Raw genomic sequence first — 20,811 nt, 5'->3', positions numbered from 1 at the left:
TCCCATTATAGGAGTCCACACACTGCTGATCATAGGAATGTGGACTGAGAGAACAAAGAGTTTACAGCTGTGTTCAGACTCATAGATTGCTAGTTGGAAGGAAACTTAGAGAACATTTTTTTTTCCTAATCTCCTCCTTTAAGTCTATTCCTGGTGTCTATTTTGTCCCAGCCAGATATGGGACCTAACTTAGTCAAGATAATAGAACTAGTAATGGTGGCAACATTTTCCTGAGGTGCCACAACCACTAAACAAGTAGAAAGTTACTTCATATAGCACTATGTTTAAAGGACTGTGTATTTCTCAGAACTATGAGAATGAAACAGTTATGTGAACTTTGATCTTTGAGGGAAAAAAAGAGGACATAAATCATCACTATCTTGAAAGATAAGTTTGAATATGCAGTCTTGGAAACAGCTAGAAAAAAATGACAAATTGATAACAGATATTTGATTTTTTTAAATTAAAAAAAATAGAATTAAAAATGTAGTTTCCTCTAACATTAAAAAAAAAACTACCTTGATTTATCAGATAAAATTAGTACTATGTAATGTTTTCCTATACAGTACAAAGAATATCTTAATGCAGAAAACCACACAGAGATACTAAGTAGAACCCAGAGTTGAGCAGGCAAATAGGCTATATTACTGTTTTTGGGAAACAGAAAAGTTATTTTAATGACCTCAAAAATTTCCCCGGAGACAAAGGCACATCTTTCAAATATCAAAATTCTTCTGGTATTACATTACCTGTAATTCGTGTTACATGTCTCTAAATAGGTTTCTCTATAGTTTTGAAATAATTTAAATTGAGAAGCACTCAAAGGCAATAGAAAGGCTCGAGGAGGGTGTCAGCAGGCTGCATGTAATACGTTACAAATGAGGAATTAAGTCTGAGAAATAGTAAAAAGGATTTTGTCAAAGAAGCACACAGACAAAAATTATGGGCTGATCATGTGGTGGAAGCAAGGGATAACACATAAATTACCTGATTGTATCCTTTTCAAGTGAGAGAATACATGGAATGCCTCAGAATATTGGGTAGATTTCCTTGTGTAAACTTATGAGAAGACATGGGCAAGAGTTACACATGAAAGACAGGTATCGTGATTCCGAATCAAGTGATCAGAAAGATTACCTTTATTAATAAGTACACCAATTTGAGTGTGGATTTGGTACCAAAATAGAGAAATTCTTTTTTTCTCATCATTGTGACCTATGATATAAAGAACAAAGTGAAGGATGTGTACATATCCATCAAGGTGATTTAATTGATCTTATGTGAAATACATACTTTTTTTTTAAATGAGAATATTCCAGTTATACTCAATAAGGTTCAAATTGAACGGTCAATTTACTTGATATGTGTACAACTAACACCCATAATATTTTAGGAATCTACTTTCAGTTCACATGGATCACATGGAAAATCCTGATTAATAATTCCATTTGAACTTCTAAAATTAAAACTCTTATAAATAGCAAGGCCAAATGTATTTTCCTAATCTTATTCTAGATCCTCTGTGTTATCATTGATTAAAATGTTTAAAAATGTGTAAGCAAGGAGTTAGAATTGTATTGATTTAGAGGACAAATCTAATTTTTAAATTTCATGCTTTGTAGAATTAAATTTTTGTTTAAATCTGGAATTAATACTTCACAATGCAATTCATACTCATGGAATAATACCCCTACTAATATCTGTCATCACATCTGGAAATAATGAAGACAAATTAATGGCAATATTTAGAAATCTAGAAATATGATAAGCTGAAGCATATAAAATCCATTCTCTGCATTTGGTCTCTGGTGGGTTAAGGAAGGATCAACTTCCTGTCTTACTATTCTAGTGTCTAAATAAAAAGGGGAAGGTTATACTACAATCTGGGTGCCAGGTTTCTGGCTTACAAAGAACAAAGTTATAAAATTCAGATATATTCAGCAGGGAAGCCTTTTGTTTTCCAACTTTTCCTCTGAAAAGCAATTGTAATGATGTGAACTAGACCAGCAGCTGCTTTCCATTTAGTTTCAAAAAAACTTGACAAGTATATAAATTTGCACCTTCAAAGTACTAAGGCCCAAAAATGTGCATGTGCTATACTAGTAACTTTTTTTTTTGCAATTAATCTTATTAGATCTTTGTCAAAAGGCTTGATTTTTAAACTTTAAAAAAACCACCAAGAATTTACCAAATAAAAACAAAAATCATGGGTTTTGGAATTATCAAATTTAATAAGTTGCTTCCTTTAACCATTTCCACCTATTGAAATTTATTTTGTAAAACAAAAAATTACATTCATTTTTCATGTGTGGTCGCCTTTTCCCATTCCCACATCCAAATACTTGTTGTTCAGTAATGTATAACTCTTCATGACACCATTTAAGATTTTCTTAAGTGTTTGCCATTTCCTTCTCTAGTTCATTTTACAGATGAAGAAACTGAGGCAAACAGTGTCAGTGACTTCATCAGGGTGACACAAATACTAAATAGTTGAGGCCAAATTTGAACTCAGAAAGATGAGTCTTCCTGATATCAGCCCCATTAATAGAAACCAAGTATTTTAAAAACCACTTTCCTTGATTTGTTGACTGAATCTTCTGATAGTTTTAAGTATTACAGTTAGTATTTGGTCTTCAGCATAAGAATTCTATAAGCAACATTTCTCCTCAGAATTCTAGGAAACCATGAAAAATCCTTTGGTGGATGTGCAATTGTAGAATCATCCAGATACAACAACTCATTTAATAGATAACATTCATTTAGGAAAGGGAACTAGATGACACAGGGGTGATAGAAAGTAGTGGGCCTGGAGTAAAAGAGAATTAAAAATTCCAATCTGGTTTTATACATTTTTGAGTATGGCCCTGGGCAAATCTGTCTCAGTTATCTCATCTTTAAAATGGGGATAAAAGAGAAAGAAATGCAACATATGACCACTGTCACCTCTCCAAAGGTATATGGATGATGAATGTAAAAGTGCTTTTGAAAAAGTAAAAAATTGAACAATGCAAAGTATTGGGGTACAGCTTAAACTGTGGCATAAATGTATTGGTGGAATACCAAAGTGCTTTTGGCCATTTCTGCTGTTTTAATACATACCCTTCATCAATAAACATTGATCATGTACATTTAGAGACTCATTAATGTAACAAATATTCATTCATTTGTGAGATGGAAAATATTTTGGATAAAAATTGGTAAGACGTTTTAAAGATTTAAGTTAAAAACCAAATTTTTTATGATAACTATATCTGCATGGACTTTGGGACACATAGACCCACACTTAATTACATCTCCCGTTAGAGGGGAAAAAAAATTGAGCCACCTCCATTCCAAGAAGGAAGAACACTGTGCTATTTTTTTTAAAGGGTTTAGTATTCATTTTCAATAAAAAAGAAATCTGGCATTATAAAAATACATAAAATAGTCATGATATTTATACCATTAATTTACAAAAGATACAATTCTGCATAAAACAAAGCTATAAAATAGTTTAAAATGATATTTTCATATGAAAGTTATTCCCTGTATAAAATTTTATAACATTTTGGCAGTTTTTAGAATTTGTATAAATAGGCATCTTGGGGTATCCTTTAAAAATTCAGTTTCCTTTAAAGTCTTAGGATTTTCTTTCTTTTAAATAAAAGTCTGCTTGAGGTAGTATGTTTAAAGATTTCTTTGGTTCCACTCAATAGTTAATACCAGTGCAGCTATGTATCCAGGTTATAAGACTGAAAAGTAGGAGTCCTATAGCCTTCCACGACCTGTTTATAGGTATGCATGTGATTTTCTCCTTGAAAAATTGTCCTCTCTCTCCCATCTTCTTCCAATTCAGAATAATAGTCTTGAGATTCATGAGGGTTCATATGTAAAGCTTTTGGCTGTCCACAGCTTGAAAGAGCATCCAGTTGAGGCTTCCCAAGAGGCTTTCCAAATGTTCCTGTAATGAAGAACATATATCAACAAAAAATGATTATTATAATAAATTGCAATGCTGATGCAATGTAGCTCTGAATGATGGAACTCCATGACCTCAGAAGAATCAAAATTGTGAAAGATCTAAAGAGAAATGAAAAGATATATATGCATGTACAACAGATTACCAAAATTGTCTTATATTCTAAAAGTGCTACTAAAAGGCAGCTTCAGGAGTAGCTAGGTGGCCCAGTGGATAGAGCACCAGCCTTGAAGTCAGGAGGACCTGAGTTCAAATGTGACCTCAGACACTTAACATTGGGCAAGTCACTTAAGCCCAATTGCCTGAACAAATACACATACAAACAATAAAAGGCAGCTTCAAGGATGAAGAGATGGGATAATTAAGTATCAAGAATGGGACTAAATAGGTAAAAAGCCTAAATGCTAGACTAATATCCTTAAAATATGGAAAAGAGTGAGCAGAAAGCAAGACAGGGTGAGGAAATCTGTAGTGTTTGGCATCTGGGTGGGTGAATGGAGTATTTCATAAATGAAATCCTAGATTTACCTATATAACTTGCATTTATATAGCCCTTTAAGTTTAAACATAAAAAGATTTAAATTTTTTAAGGTCCCTAAACTCTTAAACAGAAATTTTCAATGACCACCTCTGGTGTGTTTATCTCCTAGTAGACAGACAATATGGGTGGGGTACCTATATAGTGGAATTTAGGAAATTAGGTGTTTTCTATCCTTCTTTATTCCTACCCACTTAATAAATGCTTCATCCTTTGTCATCTCTCATCTTCTAGTCATATTTGATTAAACGAAAAATACCAAAATCTATATCTTATTGCCTCCCAGTTGCTGGCATTCAGCTCTGATGATCTTTTCTGCCAGAAGAGAATCAAATTCTTCTTGCTAGGTAGACCCGTTGTTTCCCACCCTTCTTCTGTGGGTTCAGTTATTAGCTACTAGACATCCCAAACCACAGTAATGCTGTACACTCAGCTCCACCCCAAAGTACTTTGTAGCTCAAAACCACTTTTTCCACATGGCCGAAGGGCTGAGCTTCTAAGCCACTCCCTGAACACTCATCTCTTTGGGGCTACCACACACAGTGCTTCCCAAAAAGCTTCTAAATCTTTCAAATCTAGATTAAGTGCATAACAAAGTAAAAAAAAAATCTCCTTTGAATATCCCTAAAAGAACATTTACACTATCACAAATTAATTTATTTCTCCATAAGAAAAATCATGATGTAGTAAAAGCCATGCTATATATACTATTACAATCCTGGTTCTTCCTCACACTACCTTTATGACTTTGCACAAGTCACTTAAATTCCTAGAACCTCAATTCCCCTACCTGTTAAATGAGTAGTTTGAATTAGATGACCTCTAAAAGTACATTTCAATTTTAAATATATCATCCTTTTTATTTTATTTATTTATTTATTTTTACAAATTTGGCATTTAAATTTTCTACTGTATTTCTGCGCAATAAGCTAAGGTCATTGCTTTCCTGATAGCTTAGGTCAACTATGAAACTTACCCATAAAAGCATTACTGGATGCAGTAGGTGATGATTCTTGGATTACATTAAAATCCACAATATTTTTGTTCTGAGACAAGCTTTTGATCCCCGGTCCTTCATTTTGAATGTAGATGGAGTTGATATATTTACTCATAGAAGATGGCATTCCAACACTACTTATATCTTGCTCACAGGATTCCTCTGATGGATGTGAACATGGGTAGCATTCTTTTTTCTTTATGTAAGTAGATTCATAATGATCTAAGCAGGAAGTTCTTGGGTCTGGGCTACAACCTTTTTATATGTTTAAAAAAAAATAAGAGAAATGTCAATTCTAGAAATTCCACTGGGAACTATGACAGTTCAATCTCTATTCAAGCTATAAATCTACATACCTGGGCGGTAAGTATCAAAAGAGTCAGAGCCATAGACAGTCCCCTTCAGATACACAGTGCCTGTTGTTCCCAGATAGTGGCATAAGAATGGATCTGTGACACCATCCATGTCTGTTTCACTGCTATTATCCATATGACAAGTGCCTTGAAATCAAAAAGAAATATATCATCGTCAAAATAGCTATCATTTATATAGTATCTGCTATGTGTTAGTCACTGTGCTTCATGCTTTACAGTCTTTACAATGATCTCATTTTCACTTCACTCTGTGATGTAGTGCTATTATCTCCATTTTACAAATGAGGAAACTGAGGCAAAAAAGTTTAAGTGACTTATTTTCCCAGGATCACACATCTCATAAGTAGTTGAGGTCAGATTTGAACTCATCAAATTTCAACTTCAGCCCTGGCATTCTGTCTACTGCACCACACAAATAAATCACCTAATAATAAATTAATATTTTCCTGTTTGCGTTCTCTCCCTCCCTCCGATAAGAGAACATTTTTTTTAGATCATTATAAATAACTGCATCACTAGGGCAAATTTAAGACCACTTCTTAAGGTCAAGGAAGAATGTTAGGGAAGTTTCCATTGATCTCCAGTTAAGTGATTTGTCTGAGGTCACTGATTATGGGGGATAGTAACCAGATATAGTAACCAGGGCTTAGATAGATATATGGGGGATAGTAACCAGAATTAGTTTTTTCATACTAAAAGAATGATACTAATCCAATGATTTAGTTGGGGGGTTGATAATTATCACTACTTTCTCTAAAAAATATATATAAAGTATTGGGTTTGGCACACATAACCTTTTCCAGTCTGGCCCCAGCTTACCTCTCTAGACCTATTACTCATTTTACTTCACTCATTCTGTGGTCTAGCCAAATTTGCTATCCTTGACACACAAAACTGCATGTCCTATCTCTGTGTCTGTGTACAATATGTTCCTTAAATTTCAAATTCATTATCTCCTTGCCTCTGTCTCTTATCATTCCTAGTTTCCTTGAGAGTTCAACTAGAGTAACCTCCAACATGGTCTCTTTTGGGATATACAGAGTTATTAATATCTCTACTTCTCTAAAAGGAACTTGCATTTATGGGGTATATATTTTGTATTTATTTATATGTATACACACTATCTTCTTCTAAAGAACAATAGCTCCTTGAGGGATGGGACGTCATTTTTTAAATTCTCAGTGCTTACTAGAAAATAAGTACTTAATACATGTTTAGTAACTGGTTCTCTCGTTTAAATGACCAATAGAATATGGTTATAGCCTAAAAAAGATTTAATTTTATAAAAGTAGGGATTCTTAGTGTTGCATGAAGGAAATCAAATTCACTAATTCTACTTGTTTTGGTGTACATGGATACAATGAAAGATTTCCTAATTGTGGAAGAAGCAAGATTATGTAACTTAGCTTTACACCAATGACCTTGGGCTAGGTACTAAATTTCTGTGCATCAGTGCTTGGTAAAGCACTTTCTGACATCCATTTTTATTTCAAATACCTACCATTATTGTCACGTTGTAAAAGATAGCCACCTCCTGAAGAAGTGATAAATTGGTGATGGCTCCCATTTTCTGATGAGCCGTACCCATCTTGTCTTTCAGCTAATGTTCCCTGGGATGACAAATAACTTGGGATATCAGCTGGAAGATTTGTTTCATCTGTGATTAAGAAAAAAACAGAATGGATTTAGAAACATACATATTATATAACATCATAATATTATACATAACTATATCAATAATTACATATAATACAATATCTAAAATATCAAATACTGTTATAATAACTGTTAATTTCTTTCTGAACAATGGTCAATATTATAATGATTTCTACACTTTTGAATATATACCTAATGAAATAAGAACTGACTTCTTCTAACAAAACTGGCTTAGATCAAGTAATTGTCTCTTGAACAAGCTAATGGGCTGTTATTTAGAGAATAGAATATGTTTTAAAAGTTAACCTTGGATTATCTCATCTACTCTTAGAGTCCTTTTCCTGAAAAAAAAGTGCTAAATCAAATCAAGATTTTCCTTTCTACACAACATAAACTAACATTACAGGAGTTAGATATACAATATCTAAATTAAATCCCACAAGCAAAGACTACAAGGAGTCTGATAAAATACCTTAAGTATATAACATGTATATATGTGTGTATGTGTATATAGATAGATATGTGTGTGTGTGTGTGTGTGTATACAGAGAGAAAGAAAGAAAGAGAGACTGAGACTTTTCCACCTTCTGATATCAATGGTGAAAAATTATATATTATGCTGTATTTCAACGTGTGATTTGAAATGTATATTCAAGCCAAAGAAAAAATGCATTTTGGGCTTAGGGTAGGACAAAGAATAATGATAGTGATGCTGTTTTTTCATTGGTCATATTTCTACAGACTGAAACAAATGAGTCACCCTTCTGACTGAATGAGACATAGAGATACACAAAAATGTTGGGAGGAGAAAATTACTCCTGAACCACAAAAACACATGACTGCTATACCTGATGCCAAGATTCTATTTACACACCTGTGTTTGTAATGCTGCAATCTTCATTTCGCCTCCTTGTGTGGTATATGATGACCACCCACACTAAGGAAGTGCCCACCACACAGCAAACCACTGCTATGATCACAACTCCCACGGTGGCCCATCCATCATCATCTAATGATGGGGCAGCATTCTGGGGAGAATCACAGGTGGGAGTGGGAATTACACTAAGACGAACATTCCCTCTTTCAGTTCCAAGTGTGTTAGACATTTCACAAGTGTACTTCCCAGCATCTTCCACATCTGTGTCCACGATGATCAATAGCTGATTTCCCGCAGCAAAAAAATGTCGTTCTGTTACAATCAGAGGACTGTCATCTTTAGTCCAGTTTAACTTGGGTGGGGGACTACCACCAGCAATGCATTGTAAGACAGCGGTCTCCCCTTTAGTCACAGTTCGATCCAATAATGGTCGCAGAAATGATGGAGTTTCTGAAATGATATTGGTTTTGTTTGTTTTTTTTTCTCATTATCTCACATATTTAAGTTTTTTATATCACTAGATCTAGTAAGAGAGTTTATTTTAAGCTAAAATTTGAATTTTGTAATATTCAACAGCTAAAGTATTTTCTTTTAAATTCCTTTTTTCTACCTGAAAGTAAATGGTATTTGTTATTATATTATCTTTTTCATCCACTAGTGTTCCCTAACTAGGGTAACATGTACGAAGGTGGAATATTTAGCCAACTTCTGTGTTTCAACTCAATTTTGTTGTATTTTATTTTGTTTTTACTCTACAGCAAAGGAAATTGCAACAAAGCTAAAGCAAAATCTTTTTATTATTTGAGTTTAAATGTTTAGAAAAATAAATTAATATTATATTTGTCTGCTATTTAATCTAAGTAGGCAGTTTTTACATGGAAACCTTTTCTAAACAGATCTTATAAGAAAATACTGATAATCATTTTTCATGGTCCTGAAAATAAATTCTTAAAACCAACTATATAATATGGAATTACTTTAGTTACCTCTTCTAGAGCTATTTCTCTAGATGATTATCTTTTGTTCATAATTTACAGTACTATATCTGTCGGTATATGTTGGAAGTGAGTTTTAAAGTCAGGTTTTTCCCATTCCCAGACAGGCTCTTTAGTCATGCTGCTTCTCATGAGCTAAAACAATATTAATAAAAGCAGTTGACATTTGCATAGTTCTTTAAAGCTTAGAAAGTAATTTGCCTTAAAGAGAAGAAAAAAGGGCCCATTTAAAAGAGTAGCCAGAGTTTTTAATAATTTGCTTTTAGTTCTTCAATCATTTCATCTGTGTCCAATTCTCCATAAACCCATTTGGATTTTTCTTGATAAATATAATGGAATGATTTTCTATTTCCTTTTCCAGCTTATTTTACAAATTAGGAAACTGAGGCAAACAGAGTTAAATAACTTGCCCATTCAGTTATTAAGCATCTGAGGCCAGATTTGAAATCATAAAGATGAGTCTTCCCAAACTTCCAAGCCTATGGCTCTATCTACTATGTTATCTAGCTGCCCCTGCTTTTTGTTATTAGGTAATCTACTTCAATCCGGAGTTAACCTTTTTCATAATGCAAAATCAAGTACAACACAGATTATTTTAAGAGACTGCACAGCACTTAGAACAAAAGTAAAAAGGCAGGAGCAGGTCTCCTTCCATCACACAACCCTTTAAAACGGGTAGCACACTACTCTAAATTTTTCATCTGAGTCATCCTCAAGGACTCTTTGGGAAACAGTCAGTATACTGTAATTCTGTACTTGCTTAGTCCTATAACCCTCTGGATTTAGAATCTTAAGGTTCAACTCACCCAAAACAGTCAATGTTGCATTTGCTGATATACTCCCGGCACTATTTTGGGCAGTACAGCTATAAACACCAACATCTTCTATTTTCACATCCACAATAAAGAATACATCATCCTCTGGCATAACATGCATGCGTCTTTCTCGAGCTGCTGGAAAGTCTGTGCCACCATCTTTTTGCCAAGCAATCTGTGGTGCTGGGTGGCCAATGGCAGCACATTCTAAACGGGCCATTGCTCCTGCCCGAACTGTAAGGTCCATGGGTATCTTGGTAAATGAAGGAAGCACTAAAATCAGAAAGGCATATGTTAGTACCTTAGCCATCCTTGTAATTACTCCGCCTTACAATCTGATCTTGTTTGCCTAATTTTAAAGCAGTTTTACAATTTATTTTCTTTGGTTCTCAAAATAGCCCTGTGATATAGTCAGGGTAAATAAAAATTATCTCTATTTTAGAGATGGAAAGAACTATGCTCAGCAAAGTTAAGTGACTGATCCTAAGTTATATGGCTAATAAGAGGTAGAAAGTAAATTCAGGTCTTCTGACTCCCCCCTTTAGAATTATTTCAGATATTTCTATTGCATTTTAAGGACACTTGGACTGTTTGTTTGGCCCTAAGTCTAAAGGTCTTATGTGAAGCTTGCAAAGAGAAAAAAAAACTTAGATTCAATATAAAAAAAATTTCCTAACAATTAAAGATACCAAAAAGTAGAATGGATGGCCTTAGGAGGTTCCTATTGCAAGAAGTCTTCAAGAGAAGTCTATATGAGCCTTTGCTGGAGAAATAATTCTCAGTTGACTACAAGTTGAATTAGATGACCTTTGAAGGTCCTTCCAAATCTGTGATTCTGTCATTTGATTATTAAGGTTCCTTTCAGACCCAAAATGTCATGATTCTATTCTGGACCTATTTTTCTTTTCTTAAATTCACACTCTTTCATATAACTGGCTACAAAAGATCTATGTAACAAAGCTAACAAAATGGGAACATGATGACCTATAAGAACAGGACACTAAAATGGCAACATCAGTCATTGAAATCACATTAAGACCCAAGTTGGAAGTAATGACAAGGAAAAGAAAAAGGGAAAGAAGCAGACTTTTCTACAAATTAGTCTTTTTATATACAAAAGTAAGAAGAGAATTACATACTATTTACAGTTAGCTTGGCTTTGACAGAGTATGATGAACCAAAGTGATTAGAAATGACACACTGGTATTTCCCTTCAGTGGTAAATTGGACATTACGCAGCCGAAGTATGGTAGTGTACTCCATCACTTCACCTCCCTGAGCTCGGAGGTGTGCATAATTTTCCATTTCAGCATCATGGAGTAGTTCATTATCTTTTTTCCAGGCAAATGTCATTGGGGAGTCACTGCTGCTCGCAGCAGAGCAGACAAAACTCAAGTTGGAACCTTTTATTGCTGACTGGGTCTCTGGTTGGACTGTGATCTGCGGTTTAGGAAAATCATCTATTTTAAAAATAAACAAAGAAGAAACATAAAAATTAAGAACATAAGGGTCCAAAGACTATCAAATATGTACATCAAGGAGATATTTCAGAGTATGTCTTTAAATTCAATCAATGCATCAGCATTCATTAAGTACCTACTATGTGCCATCTATGGGGGGAGGGGGAGACAATATGCAAACAAATATACACAAGGTAAATTATATACAGGGTAATCAGAAAACAATTAAAAGAGAAGATACTAGAATTAAGAGAGGTTGGGAAGGGCTTCCTGTAGAAATGGAATTTTAGTTAGGATTTCGAGGAAACCAGGAGATCAGCAGAATTGAGAAGGGAGAGTGCTCTAAGCAATGAGGACAACCATTAAAAAGCTTAGCTGTGGATTGTCTGCTAGAAGTAGATTATGGACTACAATGTTTGATTAACTAAATTCACTTGAAAGCAGAAAAGATTAGTTTTTTTTTATTAATCAGTAATAATAACTTACATTTATAAAATACTTTTATACACATGATTTCCTTTGATCTTTGCAAAAGTTTTTGTTGTTGTTTTTAAAAGTCATTTAATTGGTGCAGTAGATAGAATGGGTCATATTCCTGAGTTCAAATCTGGCCTCAAATACTTATTAGCTGTATGGTCATAGGCAAGTCACTTTATCCTGTTTGCTTCACTTTATACTTATATAAAGTTTTTTTTATTATACATAAATTCAAATGACTCTTATAACAGCCTTTGGAGGAAGATATTATCAATCAATCAATCAATCAAAAAATATTTCATTCTATGTCCCAGGCATGGTGCTATATGCTCTGAGGCAGTCATACAGCTAGTTAATCTTCAAGGCAGGATCCATTCCCTCTCTAACAATTTAGAGCTATGATTCTAGGCCACTGTAGCACCCTTTTCTGATTCTACATGATAACAGGATGCCACTTTATTGCCATCAGAAAAGACATGGTCAACCCTGGAATGCAAATAATTTTACTTATGTAATTTTTAGAACTAGATAAGAAAACGCATTAAACTCATGGTCACCTTTCTTAATGTCTCCAGTTTCCTAGAGCCTTAATCATTATTATGATCTCCAGAGCATGAAGTCCAGCAAATAAAAACAAGTCATTTGTCTGTAGTGTTAGCAACTAGTTCCACATTTTGTGAAAGAAGATACCATATACCATTGGATATCATAATCCAATCATTTAGGCATCTCATATTTAAACAATAAGGATACTGTGTTAAAAACAAACCTAACAATGGTCAAATAGGTCATCTCAACACAAGGGTTTTAAAAGTGAATCAATCATACCACCTCATGGTACTACAAGGAAAATTACATTAATGTAGCTCTTCATTATAAGCAGTTATTTTCAGTTTCCTGCTTTTCTTCCCTTCTCCCAAAATTAACTTTTTGAACTTAAGTTTTTCAATAATGTCTAAATCCCAAAGAGAATATTTTTGATTAATCAAAATCCCCATCCTATGCTTTCAGAAATATAACTAGAGTCTGATAAATGGCTTGCCATAATTGAAATTAATTTTTCCTGACATGTAGGGATTAGATCATTTTTACTCATATCTAGATCAATGTTTAAATATACAATGTGGAAATATCAAAAAGGTCCCTAGTAACCATAGGTTAATATGAAGTTCATTTAACCATGATTTTCACTTCAAATTGTTTCTTTACATTGTTCAGGATTGAATTTTCCATTGTAGGTATATTTCTTTCTCATTATTATTCTTTCTTGTTGATTTTTCTAAATTCTGATCCTATCTCTGATAAACTGGTGTTTTGACACAATTGGCTGATTGAGAATTAAATCTCATATCAACAAGTAGTCTTATCTAATCTCTGTTAATATAATGTTTCATTTTTTGAGGGAGTCATGTTATTTGGCTTTGCCATGTCTAGCGCTGATTTTTTTTTTTTTAGAAAATGTTGATGATTTAGAAGCATGACATTTCTATTTACTGGTCTTCAGCTTTCCTTAGTTTTTTCTCCTTTGTCTCATGGGACATCAGCAATAGAAAGGACTTTGAGTCTGATTCTAATCATTTTGTAATCAAGTTTAACTTATGTTGAGTCAATCAACAGGCATATGAAAAAAGCAAAAAAAAAAAGCTCTTAACAAGTATGACTTACATGTCAAATGGAGATAAGTGGCTGCCAGAGACAATACTCGGAACATAAACTTGTAAAATCTTACAAAGATGACACACCATTATAAGCAATATTAGCTCACAAAAAAAGACATAACAGAGGGTAAAACCAGCTTAAAGAAAGCTTGGCAAGATAGTCAACTAAGCAAATCATTTCAAGGGGATTTAAAGATTTAAAAAATGGAAAGAGTACAATAAATAGATGAAATGGAAAATATTTCTTAAAAAATTATAATAAATGATTTTTTTCTATCACTGAAGTGAAACTACCATGCTAGGAACCTAATGTAATTGTACTATGTAGATGGTAGAAATGGCTGTAATAAAGAACAGAAATATACAAAGAAACTGGATACAACAAAGTGCATAGAAGAGATCCTTGCTGGAGGCAATGCAATTATGAAGACATCATAGGACTGCAAAACAAGGTTACTAGAGGGAAAAATAATGGGGTCATAGAAAAAAATTCAGAGCTTATTAATACAAATAAAAGGCAACAGAAAAAGCCAATAACTATCAAACTGTGTTTTTGTTGTTGAGTTATTTTAGTTGTGTCCAACCTTTTGCAACCCCCTTTAGGGATTTTCTTGGCAAAGACACCAAAGATATTTCTTTCTCCTGTTCACTTTACAAATGAAGATATTGAGGCAAACATGGATAAGTGACTTGCCCAGGGTCACATAGTTGGTGTCTGATTCTAGTACTCTATCCACTGTGCCACCTCATTACTGTGATCTATGTTTACTCCTACTAAAAAATCATGAGAGGATCTCCTCAATGAAGGGATTAACATGGAACAAGCAGGCTTATCAAAGCCATAATCAATCATATATAAATAATCACATAAAGATCACATTGCTCCTGTTTCAGAAATGACTGCAAGATGTAGAAAATTTAAGATTCTATTGTACTTTCTATTTCTTGAATATGAAAAAGGTATTTAATTTTAATAAAGCAAAATGCCATGCCACCTTAAAAGTTCTTGATCAAGAAGGTGACACCAATATATACATTCAGATAATTCAAGATTCCTTGAAAAACAACAGAAACTACCTTGTTCAAGGAGCCCTAATCTTAAACATCAAGTAATGCAAGTATTCTCCACAGTGATGGAGAAGATTCAGTGTAAACTCATATCTACATTTCCATATTCTTAAATTGGGCAGGGAAAAGAAAACCAGGATAGGAGGAGAATAGTTGTACTCACCACAAACAAAGCCATCTGGACTCACAGCAAAAATACTTCTTCCTTTTAGCTGCTGAGGATGGGCACAACTGGCATTAACTGAATCCTGAAAGTTGTTTTCTGCCACCCACTGTGGAAGCCACTTTAACTGGCAATCACACAGAAGACTCGATGTATTTAAATGCCTGAGGAAAGTAATTATATTCAAATTTTTCCCTATGAAATACATATTTCTGCAAGCCAACCAATGCAAATAAATAATATCAAGCAGATGCATTTTAAAGCTGAAAATGCATATCCCAAGTTGGTAACCTTCTCTGGATCATCTTTATTATGATGCAACAACATGTGTAATTCATTTTGGCCTCCTGACTTTTTGTAAATGCTGGTGTTATAAAAATTCACTACAAAAAATTTCTGCCTACAGCCATGTTGCCTGATCAAACTCAGGATCTAGCTAATCATCCTTCCCTGAAGTCCCCCCACTCTATTTCTTATGTGACATAATCAAATTTCAAAGATTAGATAGGAATGGGTATGTAATGACCCTTTTCTTTAGAATGAGTAGCCACAATGATAAAGAACAGATCTGCCAAAGTATTTGGTAATAGAAATAATACTATTAAAATTGTGGCTGTCCTGTCACACTATCTGGAATAACAGTGACAGGCAGAAGGATTAGACCTGTGGTTTTACTGATATAGAAAACTACCTGAGGAGGAAACTTTTTAAACCTATATTGGCAAGTCAGCATATTCTCTGCAACTTACAGTTACAGTGAGTAGGCTTGATCACTGAGAGCTTAAATGTTTTGTCTAGGATTCTTAAACCAGCTTTGTGTCAAGAGGAATTCCTGAATCAGGATTTCCTGGTTTCAAGGCCCATCTTTCTCTACATTATGCCATGGTGTTTCTTATGGTACAGGACTATAATATTATGGGGAGTGGGAACTGACATTTGTGTAATTGTGTAGTTTTTTAAAGCTTTACAAAGTACTTTCATTTGATCTCATTTAAACTCATTGGCATATCTTATGGTCTATGTACTGCTCAGAACAATCTGAAAGAAAAATAAAAGCTTACAATTCTTGAAGTTTCTTCATTTGTGAAAATGTGTTTCCTTGCAAGGACATGATTGCATTGTTGCTCAGGTCTCTGAAAAGAGATATACAAAAAATAAATATGGTGAATCAATGTTGATTCCTTGTAAAATTCTAAAACAGATCAGGCATTGTCTCTGAGTACTCAGGAAAGTGGGGAAGCAAGGGTCTTATCAGATCTAATTTTCTTTATGGATGAAATCCCTAGATGGATATATCACAGTATTGCCACTGTCATTGTCTATGTGAACTTCAGCAGAGTCTTTGACACACTCTTAAGGAATAAAACATTGAAATGTTTATAAGCTATCTGAGGTCATTTGGTCTAGGAGGACACTGAGGCACAGAAAGTTTGATTGACTTGCACAAGGATGTGCAAGAACCAAGAACAGAAACCATGTCCTCTGACTTAAGTCTGGTACTCTTTCCATTGTGCTACCATCTTGCCTTATGTATAAAATACAGAGATGGACTAGGTAGATGGATGGCAGTATGGGAATTTGCCAAGTGGAGTAACAGAGATTTGTTCTAGACTCAGTTCAAAATCTCTAACAATCATTTAGACTGAGAAGGCCAGTTTCGCAAATTTGCAAATAGTACCAAGTTTGTTATTAATTGATTTCTTTTATAATCATGTCTGACCTTCATGAACCCTTCAAAACCTTCAAAACTCCAAATGGGGTTTTCTTGGCAAAGAGGGTTAAGTGACTTGCTCATAGTTATACATCCATATTTGAACTCAAAAAGATAAATTTTCCTGACTTCAGATCTGGCACTCAATTATAATTTAGTGAATGACATAATTATGATATTTAAAAAGAGATAGAAACAGGCTAGAATAGCAGGATAAAATAATGAAAAGAAAGGGGACTAAATTGAAATTACCTGTATTAGTTTTCGAAAATTTTACTAACAAGATGAAGGCAATATTGGGAGGCATGAAGGAACTATTGGTTTAGGATACAACTCAGAGATTTTAATAAGGTTCCAATATAAGCATGAGTCAATAGTGCAATATGGCAGTCAAAAGATAATGTGATCTTAAATTTTATTAATTTAGCATCCAAAGCAAGAGGTCATGGATATTTGTTCTATTGTCCTATTCAAACCACATCTAGAATACTATGTGCTAAAGTGAGAGTGCCAGATTTTAAAGACAAAGATAAATCAATGTTTTCCCAGAGAAACATGTCCAGAATCAAGGAACTTAAAACACCCCCACATACAGGTTTTGGTAAAAGAATTGGACATGTTTAGTTGTGAGAAGAGAAGATTCAACAGGTATAACAAGGACCTTTAAAATATGTGGAAGTCTAAGCAGAAGAAGGCCTAGAAAGATTAGGTGCTGCTTGTCTTTAAAAGCCAAAAACAAGGATGAATGGATGAAAATGACAAGGAACCAGATTTCATCTTTAAGATAAGAGAAAGCTTCCTAACCATTCCAGCTGTACAAAAGCAGCATAGGCTTTCTTGGGAATTGTTGTGTAATTCAGCCAATAGCACACAGAGATTTTTCTTAAAGCTGAACCAACAAGAGTTCTTTGTAGCTCTTTAGGCTTTGTAAAAAATGGACCTATTACTGCCAGCCTTCTTTTGCTTTTAAGCAAGTTCAATTTTATTTTCAACTAAACTGTTGAGCTGTGGAGGAGAAAAGGAAGCTTAGCTAGGTAGCTTATATGAACACAGTTGTACAACATAGAATAACAAATAGAACAGCAAATTATTTTTTTTAACATGCACCCAATCCTTTTCTTTTTCTCCAGTTGACTTCTACATTATGTTTTTTGCCTAGTAAAGTGAATCTGAAGACCTGTCATACAAGTGGGAGTAAATAAATGTGACAATCTATACTTCACTTATTGTCAGATATTTTACCTTTTGCATAAAATTCACAAAAAGTGCACTTAAAAAAATCGACATTACTATTCCTGGAAAACATATATCCTTATAATAACCTGGGGAAATAGCTAGAACAAATACACAAGTAAATATTTCTGAGATTTAGAGCTAGAAAGAAACTTAGAGACTATAGAGTCCAAACCCTCATTTTACAGAAAAAAGCATGGTGGCTAGAAAGGTCAAAGCCTACAGTCACAATTTTAATATATTGTGAGAAACTTATCTTTCTGGGATTTTTTATAAAAATGAATAAGAAATAATTGCCTTTAAAATGCCCAACAGTGAGAAATTTACAAGATTCCTTACTTACAGGTGTTCCAGTGCATCTAAGCCAGAAAATGCTTTTTTTGTAATAGATCTAATCCGATTTCCCTGGAGTACTCTGAAAACAAATATGATGCAAAACAGAATAACAATCAATAAAAATTATTTTGAGAATCCTAACCAAAATGTTTTTTTAATTTTAGCTAAGTTCCCAATAATTTTCCCCAATTCTGTTTTCAACACTTAAACAAATGTCATTACATCTGCTATGTCCATTATAATAAATATAAAATTATAAAAATAATAAAATAATAAATTTAAAATAAAACAATTAATTTAACAAATGTTTCTTCGAATTTGGTGTGAGCTCTCAAACTTGATGATTAATGCTTAATAAAATAACAAGATAAAAGTTTCATACATATAACATTTTTCCCCATGTAAAGACATCATATATAATCATCTTATGATGCTTTACTGGATTGCTTTTAAAAACGCTGCTGGGGGCAACATAGTTCTGTACTCTGACAATTAACTCCCTGACACTTTGGAGCAATCCCATTATGGATAAATTTGGAAAATTCAAAATTCATAATCTTTTACACATAAATTAAATTTGATAGATAATATTAGATAACTGCTTTGTGCAAAATATTACTCAGTATTGAAGCCACAGAGATAAAAGACACCACTACTCAGCCCTAAGAGAGTTTATAATCTACCAAAGGATGAGGAAAAGAGTGAGATATGGTATATAAAACCTATTTCTAATGGACTTATTTTTTCCAATCACACATAAAGACAATTTTAACATTTAATTGAGTTCTAAATTTTTCTTCCTCTGTCCCACACCCTCCCTAAAATAAAAAGCAATTTAATTGCATATGAACTTTAAAAACAAAAGTTACAATCACATGTGAATTTTTTTCTACTTTACTAAACTGTGAGTACATATATGTGTGTGCATTCATATCTATGTAATGAAACTAGTGATCCATGTAACCTTGGGCTCAGTACACGATGACTCATCACCTGCAGTACTTTGTGCTTTGAGATAATGAAGCAAATCAGCTATTGACCACTGAGCCAGGATGAGCCACCCATGAAGCAGCCTTTTAAAAGAGAGAGAACTTCTCTTGCATTTTATTTTTTCCCTTCTGAATGTATGACATGAAACTCACTTTGGCTTTGGTACAAATAAAGATTGCCAGATACTGCATGTCTCTCTAGAAGTGGTCCAGTTTTCCATTGATGTGGGTGAGGTGATTTGTTTAACTCTATGTGTATATGTAAAAGTTACTCACAGACATACTTTTAAAATATAGGTAACAGAAATTCAATTTCCTATCCAATCTCCTTTCTTGTTCTTTTTACATAAAAATGCATGTTGGTTAATGCTAACATGTTAAATTCACATTAAATTGTTTTAAGGAAATAGGGCCTATAGACATCCCCTACAAGAGTACAGACTACAGCAACCGCTCAGTTTCTTGGGAAGGCATGAGATGATGGTACAGAAAAGAAAAGCTCAGAAAAGAATTCATAGAGAACAATGGCACCAGAGTTGGGCCTTAAAAAAATGAGAATTTTGATGTGTGGAGATGTGTTAAGGTATGCATTCTAGCCACAAGAAAGGATTTGGATAGTTGCCCAGAAAGTGGGGGAACAACTTACAATACAATTTGGTTTGAAAATAGTTTGTGATGGGAGAAGTAGGGAAGAAGCCTACAAAGAGAGAACAGGGCCTGGAAAAGGTAATTTTATAAAATAAAGAAAAGTCACTAAATGCTTTTGAAGAAGAGTGACAGTAGGAAGATTATTTTGGCAATCACGTGAAAGATAATATTCCCAATCAAATTATTTGCTAGGGATATGAATATATGACACAGGAAGGCATGCTTAATAAATGCTATTGATTTTGTCTTGCTTTGAACTTAACAAAAAGGAATATATAATGCTCCCCTAATTGTGTCTAAAATTCTTCTGGGAAGAAGGAAAAGAAACCATAAACAACCAGTCACAAATTAAGTTTCAGATGTTTATTATGTAACTGACTTCACTTAATAATAAATTTCTTGAGATGAAAGACTGAGATAACTCAGAAAAGAAATCAGACTCACAGCCTACGAAGTTTGTCAAGTCCTGAGAAAGCACCATTCATATCTTCAATGGTCCATGAGATTTCATTGTTTTTTAGATCCCTATAGAAAACAAAGCATTTTACAATGAGAGATGGAAGAATCATTCACATGTGTATATCAAAAAGAAAGAGCTTTGATCTTCAGGTTTTTAATTACAAATCAAAGGCTATTCAATTCAATAAGCATCTATTATGTATTTACTAAATTTAAGGATACAAAACAAAATAAAACAAATCCCTTTTCTCAAGGAACAACTAACATTTTGGTCAAGGTAGATTCATTATGGGATTCTAAGTCAGAAGACCTTTTGATTTTTGACTCAGGTACTTAATGATTTCATTTAATTTCTCCCTCCCTTTCCTCATCTATAAAATGAGGTTGTTTTGAGGATCA

The 20,811-nt window shown here is 33.7% G+C and overlaps 1 protein-coding gene across 1 annotated transcript in view; it reads right to left on the bottom strand.

Moving 5' to 3' along the window:
- Positions 1 to 526: 526 nt before the first annotated feature.
- Positions 527 to 20,811, bottom strand: part of LRIG3 (leucine rich repeats and immunoglobulin like domains 3) — a 59,933-nt gene continuing 39,648 nt past the window's right edge. The window contains exons 9-19 of the mRNA XM_031941001.1: positions 20,398 to 20,478; positions 18,324 to 18,395; positions 16,098 to 16,169; positions 15,037 to 15,200; positions 11,350 to 11,670; positions 10,202 to 10,483; positions 8,398 to 8,850; positions 7,369 to 7,524; positions 5,850 to 5,993; positions 5,473 to 5,748; positions 527 to 3,940 (exon numbers count right to left, since the gene is read on the bottom strand). Of these exons, the coding sequence (XP_031796861.1) occupies positions 3,711 to 3,940; positions 5,473 to 5,748; positions 5,850 to 5,993; positions 7,369 to 7,524; positions 8,398 to 8,850; positions 10,202 to 10,483; positions 11,350 to 11,670; positions 15,037 to 15,200; positions 16,098 to 16,169; positions 18,324 to 18,395; positions 20,398 to 20,478 (2,251 nt within the window). The 3' untranslated portion in view covers positions 527 to 3,710. The remainder of the gene's footprint in view (positions 3,941 to 5,472; positions 5,749 to 5,849; positions 5,994 to 7,368; positions 7,525 to 8,397; positions 8,851 to 10,201; positions 10,484 to 11,349; positions 11,671 to 15,036; positions 15,201 to 16,097; positions 16,170 to 18,323; positions 18,396 to 20,397; positions 20,479 to 20,811) is intronic.

Source organism: Sarcophilus harrisii, chromosome 5 (assembly GCF_902635505.1).
Source record: "Sarcophilus harrisii chromosome 5, mSarHar1.11, whole genome shotgun sequence".
Classification (NCBI taxonomy): domain Eukaryota; kingdom Metazoa; phylum Chordata; class Mammalia; order Dasyuromorphia; family Dasyuridae; genus Sarcophilus; species Sarcophilus harrisii.
The sequence above is the reverse complement of the archived record's forward strand: the minus strand, read 5'-3'. Positions and strand labels throughout refer to the sequence as shown.